This window comes from Lissotriton helveticus, chromosome 11 (genome assembly GCF_964261635.1).
Source record: "Lissotriton helveticus chromosome 11, aLisHel1.1, whole genome shotgun sequence".
NCBI classification, from domain to species: Eukaryota; Metazoa; Chordata; class Amphibia; order Caudata; family Salamandridae; genus Lissotriton; species Lissotriton helveticus.
In genome coordinates this window covers 13887718-13910682 of record NC_136072.1, presented here as the reverse complement: position 1 = coordinate 13910682, position 22965 = coordinate 13887718, and the positions used below count along the sequence as shown (strand labels likewise).

Below are 22965 nucleotides of genomic sequence, written 5' to 3'. Positions count from 1 at the left end.
ACACCTCTCTGAAACGCAGCTCTGTGGCGCTTACTGAAGGTACCTGGTGGGCTAGTTGGACCCCAGGCACCCTCAGGATTCAAGGGAACTTAATCCCCAAATTTAAACACGGGGTGCGTTTGCACAGTGGTGAAGTGAGGGGGTGGGGCCTAAGGTTTTAAGTTGGGGAATTCATTTATGTTCAATCCTGAGGGTCCCTGGGGGTCAACTAGCCATTACTATATATAATTTGTTTTCGCAGTGATTTGACATATTTGAGGAAGACCTTTCTTTCTTTCTTCACTTAGATTGTAGGAAATGTGTTGAGTCTGTGAAAGAATTGTTAAGTGGGGATGCCTCTGGGTTAACTGGCTGCTTCTTGAAACTCATGGATAGAGTTTTAAATAGGATAAACCTGGCCTAGAGGGCAAACAGGCAGTGCCCAATGAGCCCCTCTGTCAGGTCATATATGGGCGGTTTTGGACCTCTTTTTATGGTCTGCTGAGCGGTGTTTGTTGTTGATTTTCGTGATAATATTACAAACTTTGCCTGCAGCAAGACCAAGTTCATGCAGTCGTCCAAACCTTGCAAAACAAGTATACATCATGTTGTTTAATTAGGAAAGGCTCGCACTGCCGAACCATCAATTTTTCTGACGCTCCGTTTGTGCAAACCTCTCAACCATATCTAATGCCCACATGCATCAAACTGAATTGCATTCGCAAACGGTGCGAATCGCAAAATTCGGCCGTTTGCGAATGCAATTCATTGCTTTGGGATGCATTAAGCTTTTTTGCTTTTTTCGCAATTTAAGAAATCACAATTTATTTGCGATTTCTTAAATTGCTATTGCATTTAAGAAATCGCAATTTTGCGATTTCTTAAACGCAATGCATGATTTTTTTAAAATTGCTAAATTGCAAATAGGAAGTGGTAAATTAACATGAAGTTAAACTTCATGGTGATTTACGAAAACTCAAAAATGCACAAAAGTGCATTTTTCAGTTTCATTTTACACACACACATGCCCTTGGGGCATGTGTGTGTGTGTAAAAAGTACTTGAAGGTACATTTCAGGGGTGCAGGGGGGGTCCTTTGGACCCCCCTGTACCCTTGAAATTGCATTCTCATTTTGCGATTCCTTAATTGCGAATCGCAAAATGAGAATGCCTTCACATTCATTCCTATGGGCCTCTAGACCCATAGGAATCAATGAAAAGGGTTTCCTTAATTGCAATTCGCAAATTGTGAATGGCAATTAAGGAAAATTAAGAAATCGCAAAAGAAATTGTGATTTCTTAATGCAAAGCTGTTTGCGAATTCTTAATTGCGATTCCTTAATTTTCGCAATTAAGAATTCGCAAACGGGAACATTGATGCATGTGGCCGTAAGAGACCAAGCAAAAGCCCGCTTTGAATGACCGCATAGATCTGCAGCAAGACGAAGAAGCGCAGGTCGCTGCGTTGCCTGACTCTGTCCCAGGGAGGCGTTCCATGGGTGTGGCGGTGGGTTTTCCCGTGCGACACCTATGGATTTTGATGCTGCCCCATTTTTACCTAATCACGTAAACCTGGGGAAGCGCAAAAATCTCCCGCCTCCCCAGAGCAGGCAGAACGAGTGCAGGAAATCTTTTCATGTCTCCTTGTTTATTCCTCTTTCCATGAGTGCTGCATTCTGCAGCACACATAGAAAGAAACAACCCCTCTCTGGATTGTTTTTGTGCAGGAAGGCGTCCCTGCCTCGCAACAAATCCTGCAGGCACCGCAGACACATTTGCACCATACGGTGAGGGTGCCTACATTGACGCTCGGCTGGCATAAAGGTGCCAGCGCAGGCAGAAAGGACAGGAATGCATTGTATTGTTCAAGTGAGGTGGTCTCCTTCCCTTTCACTTTGGCATAGGGCAGCACAGCAGGGGGGCTTGCTGTGCTGCCCTGTGCACAGTGCCATGAATGAGGCCTATGTGTTTACTGCCTCAAAACTGCCTCTATTTGTAAACATGGCCGCTTGTTTATCTATCTGATTTGCCAACATGGGCCAATTTCATTTTGGTGCCTGGGTCTATTTTCTGTCCCAGTCCAACCCTTGTTTTAAATAGAATATTTTTTTATCCGAGTTCTAGGGTTTGATTTCTGTTCTGGTGATTTCATCAGTTGCTTTATTTTGTGTTCCTTGGAACAGCAACGCTTTAAAAGAATTGTCCAATACAATGATTCGATTCTATTCCTACAGAATCTATACACTCCACAGAACCGGTGCCACAGGTTTCCTGAGAAAGTGAACCGGGTCAGGGGTCAGGGGTCAAGGCCCTGCGGTGACGTGGAGATCAAGCAGTTTTCTTTTTTTTAATTCTAGTGCCTCCTTCAGTGTCTGGGGCGTTGCCTGCTGGTTCAGTCACATGCCACAACCACTGCAGGCACACAGGGCTGCGGACACAACCCCTGGAGGGGAGGGAGGGGTGTGCACGGGGCAGGGGGAGTGTCTGGGAGCAGCACGAGGCAGGGACAGTCACATCATACACTCACCCTCACCTCAGAATCAGTAGCACTCCCGAGCTCCCACTCGACTGCTGCAGGAGAGACAGGCAGCTGCAAGAAGAGACAGGCAGCTGGAGGAGAGGCAGGCATCTGGAGGAGGCAGAGACAGGCAGCTGCAGGAGAGACAGGCAGCTGCAGGAGAGGCAGGCAGCTGGAGGAGGCAGATACAGGCAGCTGCAGGAGAGACAGGCAGCTGGAGGAGAGGCAGGCATCTGGAGGAGGCAGAGACAGGCAGCTGCAGGAGAGACAGGCAGCTGCAGGAGAGGCAGGCAGCTGGAGGAGGCAGATACAGGCAGCTGCAGGAGAGACAGGCAGCTGCAGGAGAGGCAGGCAGCTGCAGGAGAGGCAGGCAGCTGGAGGAGAGGCAGGCAGCTGCAGCAGAGACAGGCAGCTGCAGGAGAGGCAGGCAGCTGCAGGAGAGGCAGGCAGCTGGAGGAGAGGCAGGCAGCTGCAGGAGAGGCAGGCAGCTGCAGGAGAGGCAGGCAGCTGCAGGAGAGGCAGGCAGCTGCAGGAGAGGCAGGCAGCTGCAGGAGAGGCAGGCAGCCGGAGGAGAGGCAGGCAGCTGGAGGAGAGGCAGGCAGCTGGAGGCGGCAGAGACAGGCAGCTGCAGGAGAGGCAGGCAGCTGGAGGAGGCAGATACAGGATGGACGAGACGGAGACAGGCAGATGAAGCAGGCAGAGACAGGCAGCTGGAGGAGGCAGAGACAGGCTGCTGCAGGAGAGACAGGCAGCTGCTGCAAGAAGAGACAGGCAGCTGCAGGCAGAGACAGGCAGCTGAATCAGGAAGAGACAGGCAGCTAAAGCAGGCAGAGACAGGATGGACGAGACGGAGACAGGCAGATGAAGCAGGCAGAGACAGGCAGCTGGAGGAGGCAGAGACAGGCAGCTGAAACAGTCAGAGACTGGCATTTTGCTACAGAAAGAGACTGGCAGCTGAAGCAGGCAGAGAAAGGCAGCTGCTGCAGGAAGAGGCAGGCAGCGACAGGCAGCGACAGGCAGCGACAGGCAGCTGAAGCAGGCAGAGACAGGCAGCTGAAGCAGGCAGAGACAGGTTTACCTGCTGCAGTAGACAGGCAGCTGCTGCAGGCAGAGAAAGGCAGCTGAAGCAGGCAGAGACAGGCTTACCTGCTGCAGGCAGAGACAGGCAGCTACTGCCGGAGAGACACGCAGCTGCTGCAGGAAGACAGGCAGCTGAAGCAGGCGTACAGTGATGGGCAAACCGAGGTCAAAGAAGGAGCGCCGGGCACTCCTCAGTGAAGGGGAGGAGAACGAGATGGTGAGTTTTAATTTCACTGCCACAAAGAAACTTTATTTGAATCTGTGTCGCGTGCTTGTGCAGTGAGCTTGTGCTTGTGCAGTGACCCCGTGCGTGTGCAGTGAGCCCGTGCTTGTGCAGTGAGCCCGTGCTTGTGCAGTGAGCCCGTGCTTGTGCAGTGAGCCTGTGCTTGTGCAGTGAGCCCGTGCTTGTGCAGTGAGCCCGTGCTTGTGCAGTGAGCCTGTGCTCGTGCAGTGAGCCTGTGTTTGTGCAGTGAGCCCGTGCTTGTGCAGTGAGCCCGTGCGTGTGCAGTGAGCTCGTGCTTGTGCAGTGAGCCCGTGCTTGTGCAGTTAGCCCGTGCTTGTGCAGTGAGCCCGTGCTTGTGCAGTGAGCCTGTGCTTGTGCAGTAAGCCTGTGCTTGTGCAGTGAGCCTGTGCTTGTGCAGTGATCCTGTGCTTGTGCAGTGAGCCCGTGCTTGTGCAGTGAGGCCATGCTTGTGCAGTGAGCCTGTGCTTGTGCAGTGAGCCCGTGCTTGTGCAGTGAGCCCGTTCTTGTGCAGTGATCCTGTGCTTGTGCAGTGATCCTGTGCTTGTGCAGTGAGCCCGTGCGTGTGCAGTGAGCTCGTGCTTGTGCAGTGAGCCCTTGCGTGTGCAGTTAGCCCGTGCTTGTGCAGTGAGCCCGTGCTTGTGCAGTGAGCCCGTGCTTGTGCAGTAAGCCTGTGCTTGTGCAGTGAGCCTGTGCTTGTGCAGTGATCCTGTGCTTGTGCAGTGAGCCCGTGCTTGTGCAGTGAGCCTGTGCTTGTGCAGTGAGCCTGTGCTTGTGCAGTGAGCCTGTGCTTGTGCAGTGAGCCCGTGCTTGTGCAGTGAGGCCGTGCTTGTGCAGTGAGCCTGTGCTTGTGCAGTGAGCCCGTGCTTGTGCAGTGAGCCCGTTCTTGTGCAGTGAACCCATGCTCGTGCAGTGAGCCCGTGCTTGTGCAGTGAGCCCGTGCTTGTGCAGTGAGCCCGTGCTTGTGCAGTGAGCCCGTGCTTGTGCTGCTTTGGTAACACATTTGTATGTTTTTGTTCAGTAAGGACCTTGTGTTACAGATAAACCCTGCTGAAGCCTAAACTATCTCTAACCAGCTGTGTCCAGAGAGACCGTTTGGAAAGAAACCTTTAAGTACAATCTGCAGCAACAAGGAATCTGAGCAAATGACTCCTGGCCTGCACAGGAATGATCCCACACGCTTATAACCGTTTTATTTGTGGTTCTTCTTGTTTGTTAAAGTGACCCCCGTTGGAGAGGTCTCCGTTTCAAGTGTCTTTCCTCCCCAGGGTTTGTCATCCAGTGGCTGTTTGCAGGTGGACTGTGGGGAGGGAGCACCCAGGTGTGATCTGAAGACAAGAGTCAAGGTAGAGATTCACTAAAGAGACACAAACAATGACAGCAGGGTGCACTTTAAATGCCACCAGTCAGCAGTGACAAGGAATGATGGAATGTGATGAATCTTTTAAGTCTGTAAATAAACAAGATTTATAATAAGGATGGGGAAGTTTAAAATATGTGTAAAACCGAGGATGAGAGAGAAGTGGAAGCAGCAGTGATGGGGCGAGTTTTGGAAATAAAAGGTGGTTTGAAGCAAAACACGTGCATAGTGAATGAAATAACAGTGTATTATACAGAATAAAGTATCCCAACATGTTCATAACCCGCTAGAAGGCCACCTTTTAAATGCGTAGGCATTGGTGGGGCGCTCTGCAGTTGGTGAGAAAGGCAAATGTTGCCTGGTTAAAGGGGAATTGAAGTGCATGTCAAAGATACCACCCTGAGCCAGCATTCCTAGATGTATATAGGGGCAGATCTACAAGAAACGAACGCAGCGCGAGGCAGCAAATCATTTTGCTGTGCCTCGCTGCGCTAGTCCCGAAGCACAGGGATGCAACATATTTACAGCAATAGGACGCATCTCTGAGCCTCCCCCTGCACTGGCGCACAAACTGCTGCCATTCGCCGGCGCAGGCCCCCGTGCACCATGGTGCAAGGATACATGCATCGTGGGGAGATTGTTTTTGTGCAGGAAGGGGCACCTTCCTGCACAAAAACAATCAATTGAGGTGATTTCCTCTTCCAATGTGTTTTGCAGAATGCAGCTCGCATTGAAAGAGGAAAAAACAAGGAGAAATGAAAACCTTTCTCCTCGTTGCACCTCGCTACGCCACCCCTGGTGCGGCATAGCATTCAGACGCATCTCCAGATTCACGATTTCGCTGAAATCTGGAACTGCATCAGTGGACATGGGTGTTGCGTGGGAACACCCACATTAACACCCATGTCCTTGCCCTAACACGTAAAGTGTTGCATGAACAGAAGCGATATTTACAAGCACAGGTTAAGTCATGCAGCGTGACATTACCTGTGGTTGTAAATATCACCCAGCAGGCTGTGCTACCGGTGCATCACGCAACGTGATGCACCGGCGGCGCATGGGGCTTGTAATTCTACCCCATTGAGTCTAAACTTGAGAAAGGGTACACATGGAAATTAGATTTAAAGACGTCTCTGCGGAAAAGGCTGATATTTATAAATTGCATTTTGTGCAACTACCTTTGGTAGATAGAAGCAGTTACTAAAGCAGCAGCAGGTGCTTGTATGTCCATGCATGTGGATGCACGGGTGTAAATGTGTGTGTATGTGTGCATATTTCCATCCATGCATTAGTGTGTTAGTGTGAGCATGGTTAACCCCTTACCTGCTGAGGATTTTCTACCCCCTCTGATATTTGGAGTAGTTTGTGCTTAGCACTCCATAAAATGTTTTCTTCATAAGGTATCCTACGCCTAATTTGCATCCTTTTTTCTAACATCCTGGGGATTCTAAATGTACCTAGGGTATGTGAATTCCCTTGGAAGGGACAGAAAAAATTGGCACAATATATTTAAGCTTCTTGAGGAGGGTGTTGACTTCGGCGTGCTTCCAGCTTTCCTGGAATGTCGCTGTTTCAAAGGAGATGTTGATGACCTTCAGTGATGGGGTGCGATAGCTGCGTCTGCTATGATGAATATGTGGTGTGGGCATGGGTCTAACTGAGAGCCTGAGTGGATGAAGTTCTTGACCTTGCGTGTCTCGTCGTCGTTGACATTAGACCAGGAGGTCAGGCGGTTAGCGCTGGTGGTGTTCACAGGGGAGGTGGCGTCTGGCGTAGTCGGGGCGGTCGTGGTGTTGAAGCTGTCGTGGATGTCAGCGATCTTGTGGTGGAAGAAGATGGCTAGTGAGTCGCACAGTTCTTGTGAGGGTGGGATGTCGTTGGCGCTGGGGTTGGAGAGTTCCTGTACAATGCTGAAGGACTCTTTGCTGTTGTGTGCATTGTTGTCCAAACGGTTTTTGAAGGAGGATCTCTTGGCTAATCTGATGAGGTGGTGATGTCTGTGGGTGGTGTCCTTGTGGGCTGCGTGGTTGTCCAGTGTGCGTTTGTAGAGCCATATCTTCTCCAGTTTCCAGCATGCGATTTTGGAGGTCTGGAGCTCTTCGGTGAACCAGGTGGCTCTCTTGCTGGCGTGGCTGTTGGAGGGTTTCTTGAGCGGGACGAGGGTGTTGGCGCAGCCGTCGATCCACTGTCTGAGGTTGCAGGCTGCGGCGTCTGGGTTGGTGGGGTTGGTGGGTGGGTTCTGGGCGAGGGTGGTGATCAGCTGGTCATCAGTGACTTTGCTCCAGCAGCGGCGAGGTAGCTGTTGGGTGCGGTGGTACGTGGTTGGTTTCTTGAAGGTGAAATGGATGCAGCGGTGGTGGGTTCTGTGGAGTTCGGTGGTGTGGTCGAAGGTGATGTGGGAGCCTGTGGAGAAGACGGGGTCCAGCGTGTGGCCAGCGGCGTGGGTGGGTGCGGTGACGAGTTGTCTAAGGCCGAGGCTGGCAGTCAGGGTGGTGGAGTTGGTGTCCTTGTAGTTCTAGAGGTGGAAGTTCAGGTCCCCGAGGAGGATGTAGTCCGTGGAGGCAAGTGCATGGGTGCTGGTGAGGTCGGTGATGTTGAGGGTGTCGTCTGCGTGGGTGGTCACAACTTTCCAGCTTTCAATATCATGCAGAGTGGAATAAAAAAACTATTTTTACCAGAGTTTTTGCCATTTTTTAAAGATGTAACCTATTTTTCATATTTTGTATAGTTCTAACCTATTTCCAGGTTGTGGTGAAAACCAATGTGAAACCCATGGGTGATCCTTGAAAACTATAGATTTTTTAATTCAGCAACGGGTCATATGTGTAGATCCCTTAAGGTTTTTCCAGGAAACTAACTGTTGAAAGAAAGAAATATTGAAAATGATTAGGAAGAAAAGCGATTTGTGTTAACGTTTTGATCTGTAACTTTTTGTCACACTCGGTGATTTACAAAAGCAATATAAAGCAACATAAAGAACATCTGCTAGACCCTTCTGGTGTAGATGATATATAGGGTTTGTAGGTTGAAATACCCAGACCCAACAATTAAGCTGCACTATACAATGATTTTTCATTATGTATGGACCAATTCATATAGCGAAATATCTATAGTGAAACATGGTTATCAAGGAGACCCATGTATTTACGAAATGGGCACAAGGTATGGAGTTTAGGAGCAGTGGTTATTTGTACATCTCCAAATATGTGTGTACCTAAACTAACTTGATTCACCGGGCAGTGTGCCTAGATTTGGAGGGCACAAATGCAGTGAAATCCAATCAGTAATAACAACTGTTCTACTATTCTGTGTTCCCACATGTCTTCCAATAAAAATGGTACCTCACTTGTGTGGGTAGGTTTAGTGCCTGCAACAGGAAACGGGACAAAATTCAACTTGGACACATAACATTTTTCCACTGAAGGGGAGATGGGAAAGCTCCCATACAATCTTCTCACTAACCCCTAACATGGAAGGACAAGCTGTAGTATGTATTCCCTGTCTGTACAGATAACCAGTAGAGCTCTCACACAACATGTACATCTTGATACCATAACAGCTCTTTTACTGGGTATGTACTGCATGAAAATCAGTCAACCTTTGTACAATACCAATGACTCAACTACTATATTCTTTCCAGGTGTATACACCTCTTTAACCCCTTGGCCGCGGGGCTAATTCCCCCGCGGCGCTGGGGGGCGCACGCAGCACCCCAGTGCTCATGACGAGCTCAGCTCATCATGCAGGACGGTGGCGCTGTGCTAATAACGAGCTGAGCTCATCATGACCACGCCCATTTTTCGGAACGCTCAGCACAGCTGGGGAATAAGCCCCGCGTGTGAACGCCGTGTGTGTCATGACTAGCTCAGCTCGTCATCAGCACACGGCTACCGTGGCTCATGACGAGCATGAGAGGGGTTAAACTTGGCAGACAAATGTTCAACGACAGGGGGAATTTAGAATAACCTGTCATGGTTTGGGTGGTCCCAGGGCAATGCACTTGAATTGTCATTAAAATGCAGCATATGCCGCAAAATCAAAAACTTGTCTCAGCGCATGACCGCCGACGGTGTGAAACAGGGTGTTACCCAAAGTTCACGTGCAAACTAGTAGGGCTTTACGGTTGGTTTGTGGACTATTGCCGTCTTCATCATTAGGCCCAGTAGGTTTTTCAGTTCCCACAGTGAAGTGGAAGCCTAAAGCTGTGCCCTAAAGTGCAGTCCCACTGTTCCTCCATGCTCCCTCATAAACTGTTTAGTATACAAAAAAAGCTGGAAGTAGTCAATAGACAACATATTTGCTGTATATATCATACACCCAGCATCTCCAGTGAATGAGGCAACTACTGGCTGAACTAAATTAGGAGTCTGATAAGCGGGTTTTTTGTCAGTGCTTTGCACCCTGTCTGCCTGCACTCCACACTGGTCTGCACAGTCACTGGCTCTTTGCCTAATAGTTAGTGCTTGTCAAGGGACCAAATACCGAATACCAGGGTCCTGTTTCTCTGAATCACTGGAAGAGGAGTCATCATCGGAAAGACTCCAACTGTAAAATCACTCCCAGATCCTGATCCTTGGCCCTGTCCTTTTGATGGCATCTCATTTTCAGACCCTGCCTCAAGGCTCCCCCTCATTATTCAAGCCTCAGAAGCAGTCATCCAACAAGATGCCATCTCTGTCTTCTAAAAAAAACTTTCTGTCCTAGGACTAATGCAGAAATATTTGTGGAAAGGGGCGTGAAAAGTTGTGCTTTGAAGTGAAAGAATGTAATTCTGTGCGAGTGTAGTACAGTGTGATCACAGCAACAACAGTCTCAAACTCCCAGTCATCTGACACAACGAACATCTCCAAAGATTCAACCCTGCCAACATTTTCTCCAACGATCCAACATTGCCAAAACCTTCTCCAACAAAACAAGGAGAAGGCAATAAGAAAAAAAATTGTTCATGTTGCAACATAAACAATAAGACAAAAACTCATTATGGTACATTTGTCCCGGACGTCTGTAGAAAATTATTTGTTGGACATGCTCCTTGTGAAAGAGCTGAATACGGGTGACTCACAGTGAAGTGACCCACGTGCACCATATGTCCCCCTGCTTCCACTGACCACAGCCCAGGTCAGGCCCTGATCAGTTCTTATGTCATTCATATTTGATCTTCCCCCTGCACAGCATATTTCATTGCAGAAATGTGTGAGCACTTTTTAGCCATTTATCAGTTATTGTGCTGGTCACATGGTAAGCCTAGCCATCATGGCGGCATCCACCTCAGCAGCTGCTCAGTTAATCTGCCGTACACATTTTGCTTCCACCCACAACAGCATAGGGCAATGCTTCAGCTTACCCTTCATGGCTTCCCAAAATACCTTGGCTGTGCTAAAATGAATGACTGAATAACTGGCCACTGTCTGAAGTGGGCTCACGACTTCCCCGTAATCTCTGCTGTATGGAAATAAAATGTGAATGTCGTTTATCAGAGAAGAGAGAGAGGACTAGGTAGCTAGTCCGTATCCCCAGGGTTTGATATGTTTAATCAATAAGGACTAGCCAATTTGTGAAGTACATTAGTAGGACTCAAAGCAGTATGGCGAGGTATAAACCATTGGCTTTTTTCTTGAAGCCCTCACCCACCAACCTAGTTGGTGGCATGCTTCATCATCGGGCCCACCCAGTGACACCGAGTGTGTCCCGGGTGTGCTTCTACGTCTGGATACAGCGGATCAGGTATGTTACTGAGTGTGCAGTGTAGTGACGTGAATAGTGAAAGTTAAAAGCTATACAGTGGTCCCAGTACCCGAGGATTAATTAAACTTTAATAACTGGGCATCTGCTAGTGTTTAAAAAGGCTGGTGGATGTGATAGGAGTATGTATTAGGGCCTCCTGCATCCAGGTGTGGTCTACATGTTTCAGCCAGGCCTTTAGGTTTAAAACTGGCTTTCCTCAGGACCATGAAATAAGTGAAGGTGCAATCTTAAATTAAGTGAGTGTATTGATTGGAAAATGTGAAGCACTCTCTAAGGTGCTCTATGTGTGCGAGGGGGATTCCCTCACAGAGCATCAGCTGGCGTTTTGCCGCAATTGCCCCATGGAGTAGTTCGGCAGAGGTTTTGACCGATACTTGAGGTCGAGACCTGTGATGAACCTGTTGTTCTGTTACGGTAACAGAGGATTAGCAGAGGATGAGAAAGCCAGCAGACATGCAAGGAGCTTAAGAGAGGGATTGTTTCACATGTGGGAAGTCCATCATATCCTCTTACTGTAATCCTAAAATAGCTTGCACTAAAATATAGGTTTAATATTCTTCAAAGTCCATTTCACATGCTGATGTTCAAACTGTATCTTTTTTTTCTTTTTCACATGGAACAATAATGATGATATTGATCCTATCAGAACTTCTTGATTTTAATTGTCTTGCATTCAAACACTTCCAGTTAACCCATCCAAATTAGGCCCCATGTATCTATAAATATCAATTGTGTACCATATTTCATGTGGAAGGAATCTCATCAACCTACCTAAAATAGGCCTGAGTGAAACTTCTATTATACTTAAACAATAGGAGTAATTTTGGTAATCTTACATTACTCCTTTGACGTGAAATTACTGAAAATAATGTGATTAACCCGTTCACATAATTATATGTAATTTGGCACAAAAATGTGACCACAGAAACAAGCAACTTAGTAAGTTGGAGCCTGCTCGCTGTTTCTGATGTGTTCTCTTGCATTAAGCGCTATTTTCTTTGTTCAAAAAGCATGCTCAGGTACATTTTTGAATGCAAGAGTGCATTTTGCCCGGTATTCAGTCAAAATATCAAAGTTAAAATATCGTCATACCAAAATATTGTTTCCAAAATACGAGATATGGAAATATCTTCAAGAATATCGTTGTCAAGAATATCGATTTTAAGGTAAATAATATCAATTTTTAAAATATTGAAGTCAATAATATCGTTTACAAAAATATAGGTGTTTATACTATAGTTTTTTATTATTGCTATGTATTTTAGCTTAGATTTTAAATGTGTATGATGTGATTTGTGTTTACATTTATTGTTTATGTTTTGGAATATATACAAGCTATAGTACATTTTTAGTAGTTATGAAATGTAATTAAATTATTTTTTCAGATTTTTAGTACTGTAGTGGGTTGTGTGTTTATAGGGGTAAAGGGTGGGAAATAGTTTATCTATAACAAATCAATAATTCGTTTTTAATTAATAATATTTATTCAAATGGTAATTAATTATGTTAATTGCACCTTTCCATATTTTTTTCATTTTAGGAGCAGGAGCAGGTTTTAGGGTTTATAGGGGTACATGGTGGGGAATAATTGAAATGTAATTAATTAATAATTAGATGTTAATGAATTGCATTTATTTAATCGATAATTAATTATGCTAATTGTTTAATAACATTTTGTATTTTTTATTTTATGTGCAGGTTGTGAGGTTTATAGGGGTACAGGGTGGGAGGTAAATTAATTATAAGCTATTAATATTTAACTTTTTATTAATAATAATGATTTTATTGATAGTTATGTAAATTGTGCAATTACATTTTTTGTGTGGGTTGTGGGTTTTGTAGGGGCATAGGGTGGGAAGTAAAGTATTTATAAGTAATTATAAGTAAGTTATAATAACATTTTAATTGAGATTAATTATTAATTGAGATTAATTAATTGAAAATGATTATTACATTGATTACTAATTATGATAATTGCGTAATTCATTTTTAATAAGTTACATTTTAGGAGTGTATTGTGTGTTTTGGTGGGGTATGTGTGAAAAGTAAATTACTTATAATTAAGTTATATTTAATTGTTAACTACTGATACTTTTTATATTGATAAATATTTATGTTCATAGTGTAAAATATTCGTTTTTTAAAGTTACATTTTACGTTGCATATTAATAACTAATAATCACTAGGGGTTACTATTAAGTCAGATGCGCCAAAACTTTGTTATGATTTAATTAAGTATTTGGCACATATTTGTGACATAGAACTTTTCACTTTAATCAAGCCCAGTGGCCCCCAGCTAGGTTCACAGCATATCACTACCCAAATACATACAGGCATAGACAACCTCAAGAATTACTGCTTGGAAGGTGATGTAACCACAGCACCGAGACCACGGTCCTCGCCGCCAATGATGACATCCGCTCCATCCTCGACCGGGCCAAAACCACTGCCCTCATCCTACTGGACCGGCTACAACGTTGTCTCCCACCGCACCCTAATCATGAAACTCCATGACACTGACATCCACTACAAAGCCCTGGACTGGATTCACTCCTTCCTAACTGGCCGAACACAGTGAGCCACACTACCCCGGTTCCTACCAGAGCCTGCAGAGATCAGCTACTGAGTACCCCACAGCTCCTCCCTCAACCACACCCGCTTCAACATCTACATGTCCTCCCTTTCAGCCAATTTCAGAAGCCACAGACTCAATATCTTCTCCTACACTGCCGACCCTCAGCTGATCACCAATGAACTCGCAGCCACCAGAATCAACTTTCAAACAGAATGAAGGTCGTCGCTAACTGGATGAAAAACAGCTGCCTCAAGCTCACCAAGGAAAAGACCGAAGTACTCATCCTGGGACCCACTCGTTCAGGCTGGGATGACTCCTGGTGGCCCGCAGCGCTAGGAACCCCTCCCACCCCTTCAGACCACGCACGCAACCTCAGCATCACACTGGACTCCTTGCTCTCAATGAAACACCAAATCAACGCAGTATCCTCATCCTATTTCCACACACTCCGCCTGCGTCAAAAGATTTTCAGATGGCTCCCCACAGAATCCAGAAGGAGGGTCCCCCAATTAACTCATCACTAGAAGAGATGACTATGGCAACACACTCTACTCCAGTGTCACCCAGAAACAGCTCAGGAAACTAAAGAACATCCATAACGCTGCAGCCCGACTGGTCCTCGCCATCTCCCGCCGCAGCCACATGCCCAAAAACCTCTGACAACTCTACTGGCTCCCAATCAACCACAGAATCACCTTTAAGCTCCTCACACATGCATGCAAGGCACTCCATAATGCAGTACCATAATATCTGAACCACCGCTTAGGTTTCCACACACCAGCCAGACAACTCCGTTCCGCCCAACTCGCCCTGGCCTTCGTTCCATGGATCCACAAGACCAGAACCAGAGAAAGATCCTTCTCCTACCTCGCGGCTAAGACCTGAAACACCCTGCTCCTCCACAATCAGGCCATCTGCGTCATTGGCGCAATTCAGGAAGGACCTCAAGACGTGGCTCTTCGACTGAACTTCCACACCTAGACGGATCAGCAGTTCCCCCTTGAAAAAGCTTCCAAGGCACATCAAGGTTTTTTCAGATGACAAATCTCTCCAGAGAAATCAGTCATTGCATTGTGGCGTCTAGTGAAGTTTCAATGACACCATTCAGTGGGAGTAAATTATTTAATTTAAGAGCCCTGAACACCATTCAGATTCTCATAGAAACTGAGGTTCCTCTGACTGATGAAGCAGGATAGTTTTTGTTGTGTATGCTTGCTAGTTTCATAGGCTAATCTGTCACAGGTTTTACTAACTTTGACCTCCAAACTGGTTGAACACCAAACGCTGATTCAAATCAGTGCTTCACGGATACAGAGCAGGATTCTAGTAGAATATACCGAAGGTGCTGTTAGATGTGAAATGACCAGTGTGGTACATGGTGTCAGTGGATGCTGACAGGGTCATTATTTGACTGATCCTAGCAAACTGAGATTCCCAAAAGGCGACTTTAGCGTCATGCAAACAGGGTTTGCCGTCTGTCAGAATATCTTAGAAAACATTTCTTATAGGCTTTCTAATATTAGCTCCAATGGAGCAATTTTTTTTAGACACAATAATGAAATCAGATGAGATTCTGACAAAATTAATCTAGAACCACTTCCCCACATCTAGCCCTTTTTGGCAATCTCCACTTTGGTGACAGTTTCAAACTGTTTGTCCTGTGAAAATGTTAAAAGAGTCAATGTATTGACCAGTTTCAGCAAGAGCGATCCAATATCAGTCCTACCTAACATTTCCAGCAAGGTTAGAACCTTGATCAGATAGGGTGTATGATTCAATAACTTACCTTTGCATAGCGTTTGGACACCTTCATTACCCTGTACTCATAGGCTGTGCACCTACTACACCTTGTACATTGTGGCTCAAAGAGAAGAGTAGAGGGCATCAAGAGGAGACAGCATAGGTACAATGGCCTGAAGTAAATTAGAAAGCCAACTTTGCCAGATCTGGAAAGCTAAGCTTTAGTTTAGAGAGGATCCTAGTTTGGCTGGCTTCTTCAATGGAATATCTTTTCTCCCATGCACCTACACTGCTTGTTGGCATGATGGATGCTGTTGCTCAGTTAGGGATGGCTGTTAGTGGTCAGACAGGTTCAATTTAATTGGCTTGCATTGCACATTGAGCTTTCCTCAACCAGTCTTCCATTTATTAATGCAAAAAAGAGCTGCTATGACCAATCAGGAGTCATTGATCCTCCTCTGACTCTTTCTCTTCTTCTCACTCATGAACATAGAAAGAGCTTCCAGTTCATCCTTCATTGTTCAGCCATTGGATTTATGTACAAGTTGCAGCTCTGGTCAGAAAATGACTGGACCTCTTGTGCATCCCCAAACCTTCACCTACCTGGATCTTCCAAACGCAAGTCCATTACCTCTGCATTCTTTGTCATTTGTCAAGAGGCCACAGTCCTAGTGTGTGTTTCGCCTGCAAACAACATTATTAATCAAATGAACTCTCTTTGTGGCACAAGGAAACTCCTTTCTTCGATTGTGGTTATTTCATGACAATTGTGAACACCTTTAATGCCTTACATTTATAGAATTATATATGAAAGCTGCCCAAGCATGTATGAGGAGTACAACCTACTCTTCCAAGTTGTGAGTTCCTAATCTGATTGATCTGTGCACTTTGGGCAAGATAATTCTGCTATCCTGTTTGAGAGTTCATCACCAACAATAATCCATAGTTTTATCACATAATGTTTAAAACTTGCTTTGGTTTTGCTTCAGTATCCCTTATTTTTCATCCTTAGGAGCTCTTCGGCTTCAGGACACAGACGTGCCGCAGCATCGCCTGCCTCCTTGGGTACCTCTTCTCTCTGGGGTTCCTGAAGCTGCTCTTCTATTGGAAGACGGAGTGGGATGTCTGGGCTCACTGCACCCCCTGCACCTTGGAAGAAGCTGAAGTTATTTTACTTCGAACCACAGTATGTTTGTTTTCATCTTAAACACTAATTTCTAAATTGTTGGGATGAGAGGTGAGGTGGCTTTTAAAAACTTGGTGGCGGCTTTGTAGATGATTCACCTAGGTGTGAAACATATTCAGAATTTGTAAGAACAACATTTTACTATGTCTATCTCAGTCTAGTCTGTTTGGTGTGTCCTGCACCAGCTGGAGCCAATAAAGGATGTTTACATTGGCAGCCACAGGTTACAGCTGGCTGGAGATGATTGGGCATACCTTAAGGGTGACCCACTTATAGTTGTGAGGACAGGGACATGGTCAGCTCCTTCAAGAACTGCAGTGTGTGCTGGTAAAAGTGTGACCTGTCTAGTTGAATGATTAAGTGTTTATCTTTATGAAGAGCAGTGATGTTGAGCCATGGATCTTAGACAACTCACAGAGGTTGGATGAAGAAACCATGGTAAACAAGGCATGTGTTAAGAGTCTTTGTGTAAGGATCTAATAGCATCAGGGGTCCAGTGGTACATTCACACATCCTGGTGCTCACCATCATGTTTGTAATATAATGAATAATATGGAATGGATGAGATTCCACAATTTGAGTGACCATGTCAAGTGCTGTGGTGGATGAGAGTTGGTTTTGTGATAGGCCTGCCCTATGTCCATTAAAGGGGCATTAGGCAACATTTAACATACTTATGGTGGCCCTTTGCACTCAGTCTTGAGGACCAGGTCAAGGAGGGTCTTGCAGGAAAGCAAGTGCTCTTTTGAATGATTGGGAAATATGAATGGATTGGCTGCAAGTGCCTAAGGGATTTGACATCCAAAAGTTGTTATGGGAGAGGTGGAGTGAATCAGTGTGTGATTGAGTTGTGTACTGTGCATGCATTGATATGTTAGAAGTACTGACCAGATTTACTGACGATGGCCAACTGATGAGTATAAACACTGGCAGCAGCACATGCCACCCTCACCTTCTCCGCCCTCCCTCCACCACCGCCATCCAAAACAAGGGGCCTTCAAAATCACCAGAACCAACTAATCACTTATTTACTTATTTTCTTTTTTATCTGGCATGGCTTCTAGTGTAGTAAAGGTAGAATACCTTATTAGGGGAAAAATGATTGCCATGGAGCAGTGAAGGTGTCTGTTCTGCCAAACCAGCGACTGGACGCGCAGCTGCCAAACCTTCAATCATCCCTGAGGGATATAACATAAAGCAAAGCTAAATAAAATTCTCACTGGTGTCCTGGAAAGGAAATTTATGGGAACTTCAAAAGACCATTAGGTTATGCATTTGTGTGTTTACTCTTATTTAAGAAAATAAAATCAGAACTAAGCTAAAATTAGCAAATGTTACTCAAAATATTGAACATACAAGCAAAAAAGCAGAAATATATTTATTTATTTAAGGTTATTTTTGCAAAATATTCTGTGTCACAATTTGTTAATTGTTAATTTCAGAGTGCCAAGGCTTTACATAAAATTCTAAATGAAGGAATACAGGAGGTAAACATGTTTCTTAATGGATAGGTTTATTTATTTATTTATTTAGATCAAGTTACTATAGTACAAACTTGGCCCGATGGCATCAGACCGGTTTGCAAGGGATGCATCAATAGTGATTACAGTAGATATAAAACAATAGGATGGATACAGGAGATATAATATAGGTAGCACACACGCATTTTATAATGGGTGAAATTTACAATGGGGAAGGAGAGGATTGCCAATATAGTTCTGAGGTATTTAAAAGTGATTGTGGCATGAGGCATAGCATCGTGGGTCAGGTAGGATAGCTTATTCCAAGGACGGCATGTGTAGCTTGTTTGGAAGATTTGATTTAGGGGGAACTGTTTGAGTATTTGTAGAGAAACGTCTGAGGTTTTTCCTGAGGTGTAGGTAGGATCGGTTGTCACATACTTCTTTTGGAAGGGCATTAAAAATTCTGGAAGAGTTCCTGGAGAATGAGAAGGCGAGTGATTTGTTAGTCGAGAATTTGAGTGGAATCAGAAGCTTCGTTGGGGTCTCTTTTAGACTAATCTTTATGGTTTGTTGGTGAGTTAGGTTTAGCTGTCCAGAATAGATGGCTTTGGTGGTTATGCAAGTGGTTTTCAATATATCTTGCTTCAATTTCTCTCTAGAGACAAGTCTCGCTGCTGTGTTGAGTATGGACTTCATTGGTAGGGGGCGGATCTTTAGGGTGCTGTTGATTGTTACGTTGCCATAGTGCGGTTTGGAGAGGTCTAGGATTGTGGGACTTTCTTCAATTCATGGAGGAGGATAAATAGTCTACTCTTTTAAAGTGTTTTAGTGTGTAGGATGTGCTTTTTGCTGAGGCGCTGATGTGGTCTTCCATGTTGTGGTTCTTGTCGAGAGTGATCCTAAGAGATTTAAGTGAATTGGAGGTGAATAGTTTACAGCTCAGTGCCATTATGTTCTCAAGCCAGTTATGAATAGGAAGCAGACTAATGTTTGGCTGGATAAGCAAAATTTCAGTATTGTTGGGGTTGAGCTTTAGGCGGTTGTTGGTCAGCCAGGTTTGTATCAGAGAGAGCAAGGTATTTAGGTCTATAGGTGACAAGATTTTGATGAATGGTTAAACCACTGGCAGTATTGAAAAGATCATTTGGTATGGATCGTACCTCTAATGCAGATAACACCCAAATTGTTGTCACTCTGTCCTTCCCCATAATTTTGCGGGTGCAAACTTCTATGACTATATGAAAGCAATTGCAAAGTGGATGGAATAATATTAATTGCAACTCAACTAGGGGAACACAGAAGTCATCTGGTTTGGAACTAACACTTCCCTGTGGTACCCATCGTGGTGGGCTGAGGAAACAGGCACCCTTCTGGCTTCAGTGAGGAAGGTGAAAATACTTGGTGTGTTATGGATAACAAGCTGACATTTGGGCTACTGGCTACACAATTACATCTTCTGCTTGTTTAAAACTCAGGATGCTTAAAAAAAGTATTTTGTTTCATTCTTTTAAGTTCCCCAAAAACTTTCATTACGGATTTAGTTTTAGCCACATTAGATTATTGAAATGCCATTTTCTTAATATGCAGCATTAAACATCTAAACGGGTAACAGGTATTATAGAATGTGCTGCCAGATCCCTGTTGGCACACATCCCTACACACAAGACACATTGCACAGATCGTCACTAAGCTCTACTGGTTTCCTGTCAGGCAACATAATACATTGAAGGCCCTATGCCTGGCCCATGTGGCCCTGACTTTCTGCAGCATTCCTTTAAATGGTATTGACTGGGGAGAAATCTCTGATCTATGGGTGCTCAGCAATTGGTGGTCAACAGATTTAGGCTCGCAAATTAGGGGGTGGGGTGAAAATGTATGACTTCAACTGCAAAAGATTGTAATCTACTCCCTCCCCACATCAGAACCATAATATAACATGCAGATTTGGGTGTCATTAGCTTAAAGTTGGTAGCGTATCTTGCCTTGTTTTAAGATCCCAGTAAGCGGTTTCATGTAGAGTTTCAGCAAGGTAGGAGGTAGGATTGAGCCTTGGGGAATTTCTTGTTTGACTAGTGCCACTGGTAATGTGGAATTATTTTTTTTTACTTGTTGTATAACTTTATTCGATATACAATATCATAAAAGTATAAAAGTGTTTTTTTTTAAAAAAAGGGTGAAGGGAAAGAACTTCTCCCGTTAAAAACATGACACAATATTTACCAAGGTACGATATATAGCAAAGTCCATATATAAAACATAGTACATGCATTGATAGACAAATTGGTCATATATTAAATTTGCGGTTAAAAATGGTTTATCATAAAAAGGCGAAATACACATTATTACATGGTGGCAAAAGGCAAACGGCAGTTCCACAGCCTGTGCTGGAATCGTCCTAGAAAGTTTCATCCTCCTCAGCCAGGCACAGCCTAGGAATTTGGCCACCCCACTGATTAGGCTGGAATTATTTATCTCGATTAGGTGGGATCTTTCATTTAAGTATGATGCAAACCATTGCAGGCAGTACCAATGATCCCAGCATGTTGTGAGAGGGTGTTTAGAAGAAAGTTGTGGTTGATGGTATCAAAGGACGATGAGAGGTCTAAGAGGATTAGGAGACAGGCATCGCCATCATCACGGAATCTATGCAGATCATCAATGATGTTCAGGATTGTGGTCTCCGTACTGCAGCCTTCCCGAATCCAGATTGGAAGGTGTCACGTAAGTTGAATTTTTTGATCTGCTTGTTTAGCTGAGAGAGCACACATTTTCCATAGTTTTGGCAAGGAGAGGGAGGTTGGTTATAGATCTGTAACTCTTGAGGTCACTGCCTTGTGTGACATCCTTTTTGAGAAGGGGTATGATTTGGCAGAGTTTAAGAGAACCTGGAATATAGCTGCTGGATAGGGAGGAGTCGATGATTTTGGTCCAAGTTGGAGAGATGATGTGTCTGAGATGTTTGACAAATCAGGAAGGAAAAAGTTTGGAAAGGTGGGAGGATGGCTTAAAGCATGATAGTATTTTGAGGACTTACTTTTCAGAGATGGTTTCAAAGTTGGACTACGTTGTGTAGTTTTTTAGATGTAAGTGATTGGTGATAGTGGGTTTGGGTTCTCTGCACGGGGGGAGTTGGGAGGTCCAGGGGCGCATATTTGGGAGAGGGTTTGCTTTAGTAGTACGACAGGGGTAAGAGGGTCCAGCTAGAGTTAAATTTTTGTTATTTTGTTGGAGAAGAATTTAGAGAACTCTTTACAGTGCTTGCTGGCACTATCAATAGGATATTTGGGGATCAAGGAAGTTTGGTGTATGATGATATTGAAGAGGTCCTTGGCTCTGTTTATTGACCAGTCCAGCTGGGTTCAGAATAAAGAAGTTTTTTTCAGCTGATGTGTTTTTTGAGAGCGATGCGCTAGTGAGGGTTTTTTCCAGTTTCTTTCAATCAGTCTAAGTTGTCGTCTCTCCTTGATAAGGTGTGAGTTGAACCAGGATCTGGTGGGGATGCTTCTTGATTTTCTGAGTTTAGGAGAGCGATGGTGTCAAGCAGTTCAGTAATTTTTGTGTTATAGTAGGATGTTGAGGTCGAAAAGAATTGGGTGGTGGTCGGTTCATTTGAAGGGAACGATAAAGTGGAGAGATATGCCATTGTGGTTGGAGATGATTGCATCAAGGGTAGAACCTTTATTGTGGGTTTGTTTTTTACAGTGTTGAGTTAGAACTTTCAGTTCAAGGAGGGTGGATAGGTCTTGTGCTGTTATCTAGTTGGCATCATTCAGGTGCAAGTTTGGGTTCCTAGGTCTGTGGAAACCTTCATGGAGTTTAGTGCCTTGAGACACTCACGGGTGAATGATCATGCTTTATAAACAATTGATTGATTGATTGATGTAGTGTTATAAGGCCTGCCAGTGCTTCAAGAAATAATTGCTTTTCACCTGGGGGTGATAGATGATGTGGAGTTTGATGGGATTAGAGTTTTCAGAGAGGACATCAACTCCTAGGTATACAAAAATTGAGTATTCAATTGTGTGGAAGGGTTTTATGCAGAGGTCCTTTTTGTTTATGAGAGCTGGTACACCACCAGTATTGTTTTTGTGGTTTCGAAGAATGATTGAGAAACCCGAGGGGTAGGAAGGTTGATAATGGCTGAGGAGCGGTTGTTTAGCCAGGTTTCAGTCAGGAAGCATAAGTTGATTTCATGGAGAACGATAGTCCCAACTACTTCAGTGGCGTGCTTGGCTGCTGACCGGCAGTTTAGAAGCATGCACTTTAATGTGGGTGAGGATTTCAGTTTACAATGTGTGGATTGGATTGATGTGAGTTGGGCTGTTGGTCTTGGAGCGATTGGAGGGAAGGAACCTGCTCATGCTGAGGATGACCAGGATCTTGTAGTGGGAGCATTCACTGGAGCCATTATTTGGTATTCTATAGTCATGCCCATTTATGTGCATTGAGTGTTAAGAATCTCAAGGTTTAGCTTCAACTGGTTCCACAGACTGGTGCTCCGGGCTCCTCTACCAGCATACTGCTTCTTGGTGGTAATATCCACTTTGCAGAGTTGACACTGGAGCAAAACCTTATCTGATAATAAATACTTAATCTCAGGAGTAATTGTATTACCTTATATCTGGTAATGAATTACTTAATTCTCGAGCATTAGCAGTACCACTATCAATCGCCACTGACCAAATCAGATAGAAATGCACCCCAAAACAAAATCCTCTTCAAACTAATCTTAAAAGAGGCACAACCTACAAGAAGCTCATGCACCCTGGAGCTTTGTGTTTTTTGTGGTCACAAAATACTGAAGCACAAGGGTTTTGCCTTACATGGAAAGTTTACCAGAGTTGTCACTGTCCTGCAGTAGGTTTTGTTTCTGGAGGTTTTTGTTTAGTAGCTGAAAGCTTGTGATTGTGTTCCTCAAGATATTTTTTTACAGCCCCTGGAGAATTATGCTAAGCATTATTTTTGCTCAGTTCTAATCCCTTCTGTCTTCCGTGTGCACATATGCAGTAATGGTAGGTTCTAATACCAATAGACGGTTATCTAACCAGAGGTGACAATTGTTGTTGATGGAATAAAGAT

General features: G+C 44.6%; 1 protein-coding gene across 1 annotated transcript in view; it reads left to right on the top strand.

The window, feature by feature from the left end:
- Positions 1–16061: 16061 nt before the first annotated feature.
- Positions 16062–22965, top strand: part of LOC144792100 (putative cation-transporting ATPase 13A4) — a 307439-nt gene continuing 300535 nt past the window's right edge. Inside the window, exons 1-2 of the mRNA XM_078666970.1 lie at positions 16062–16094; positions 16250–16423. Of these exons, the coding sequence (XP_078523096.1) occupies positions 16062–16094; positions 16250–16423 (207 nt within the window). The remainder of the gene's footprint in view (positions 16095–16249; positions 16424–22965) is intronic.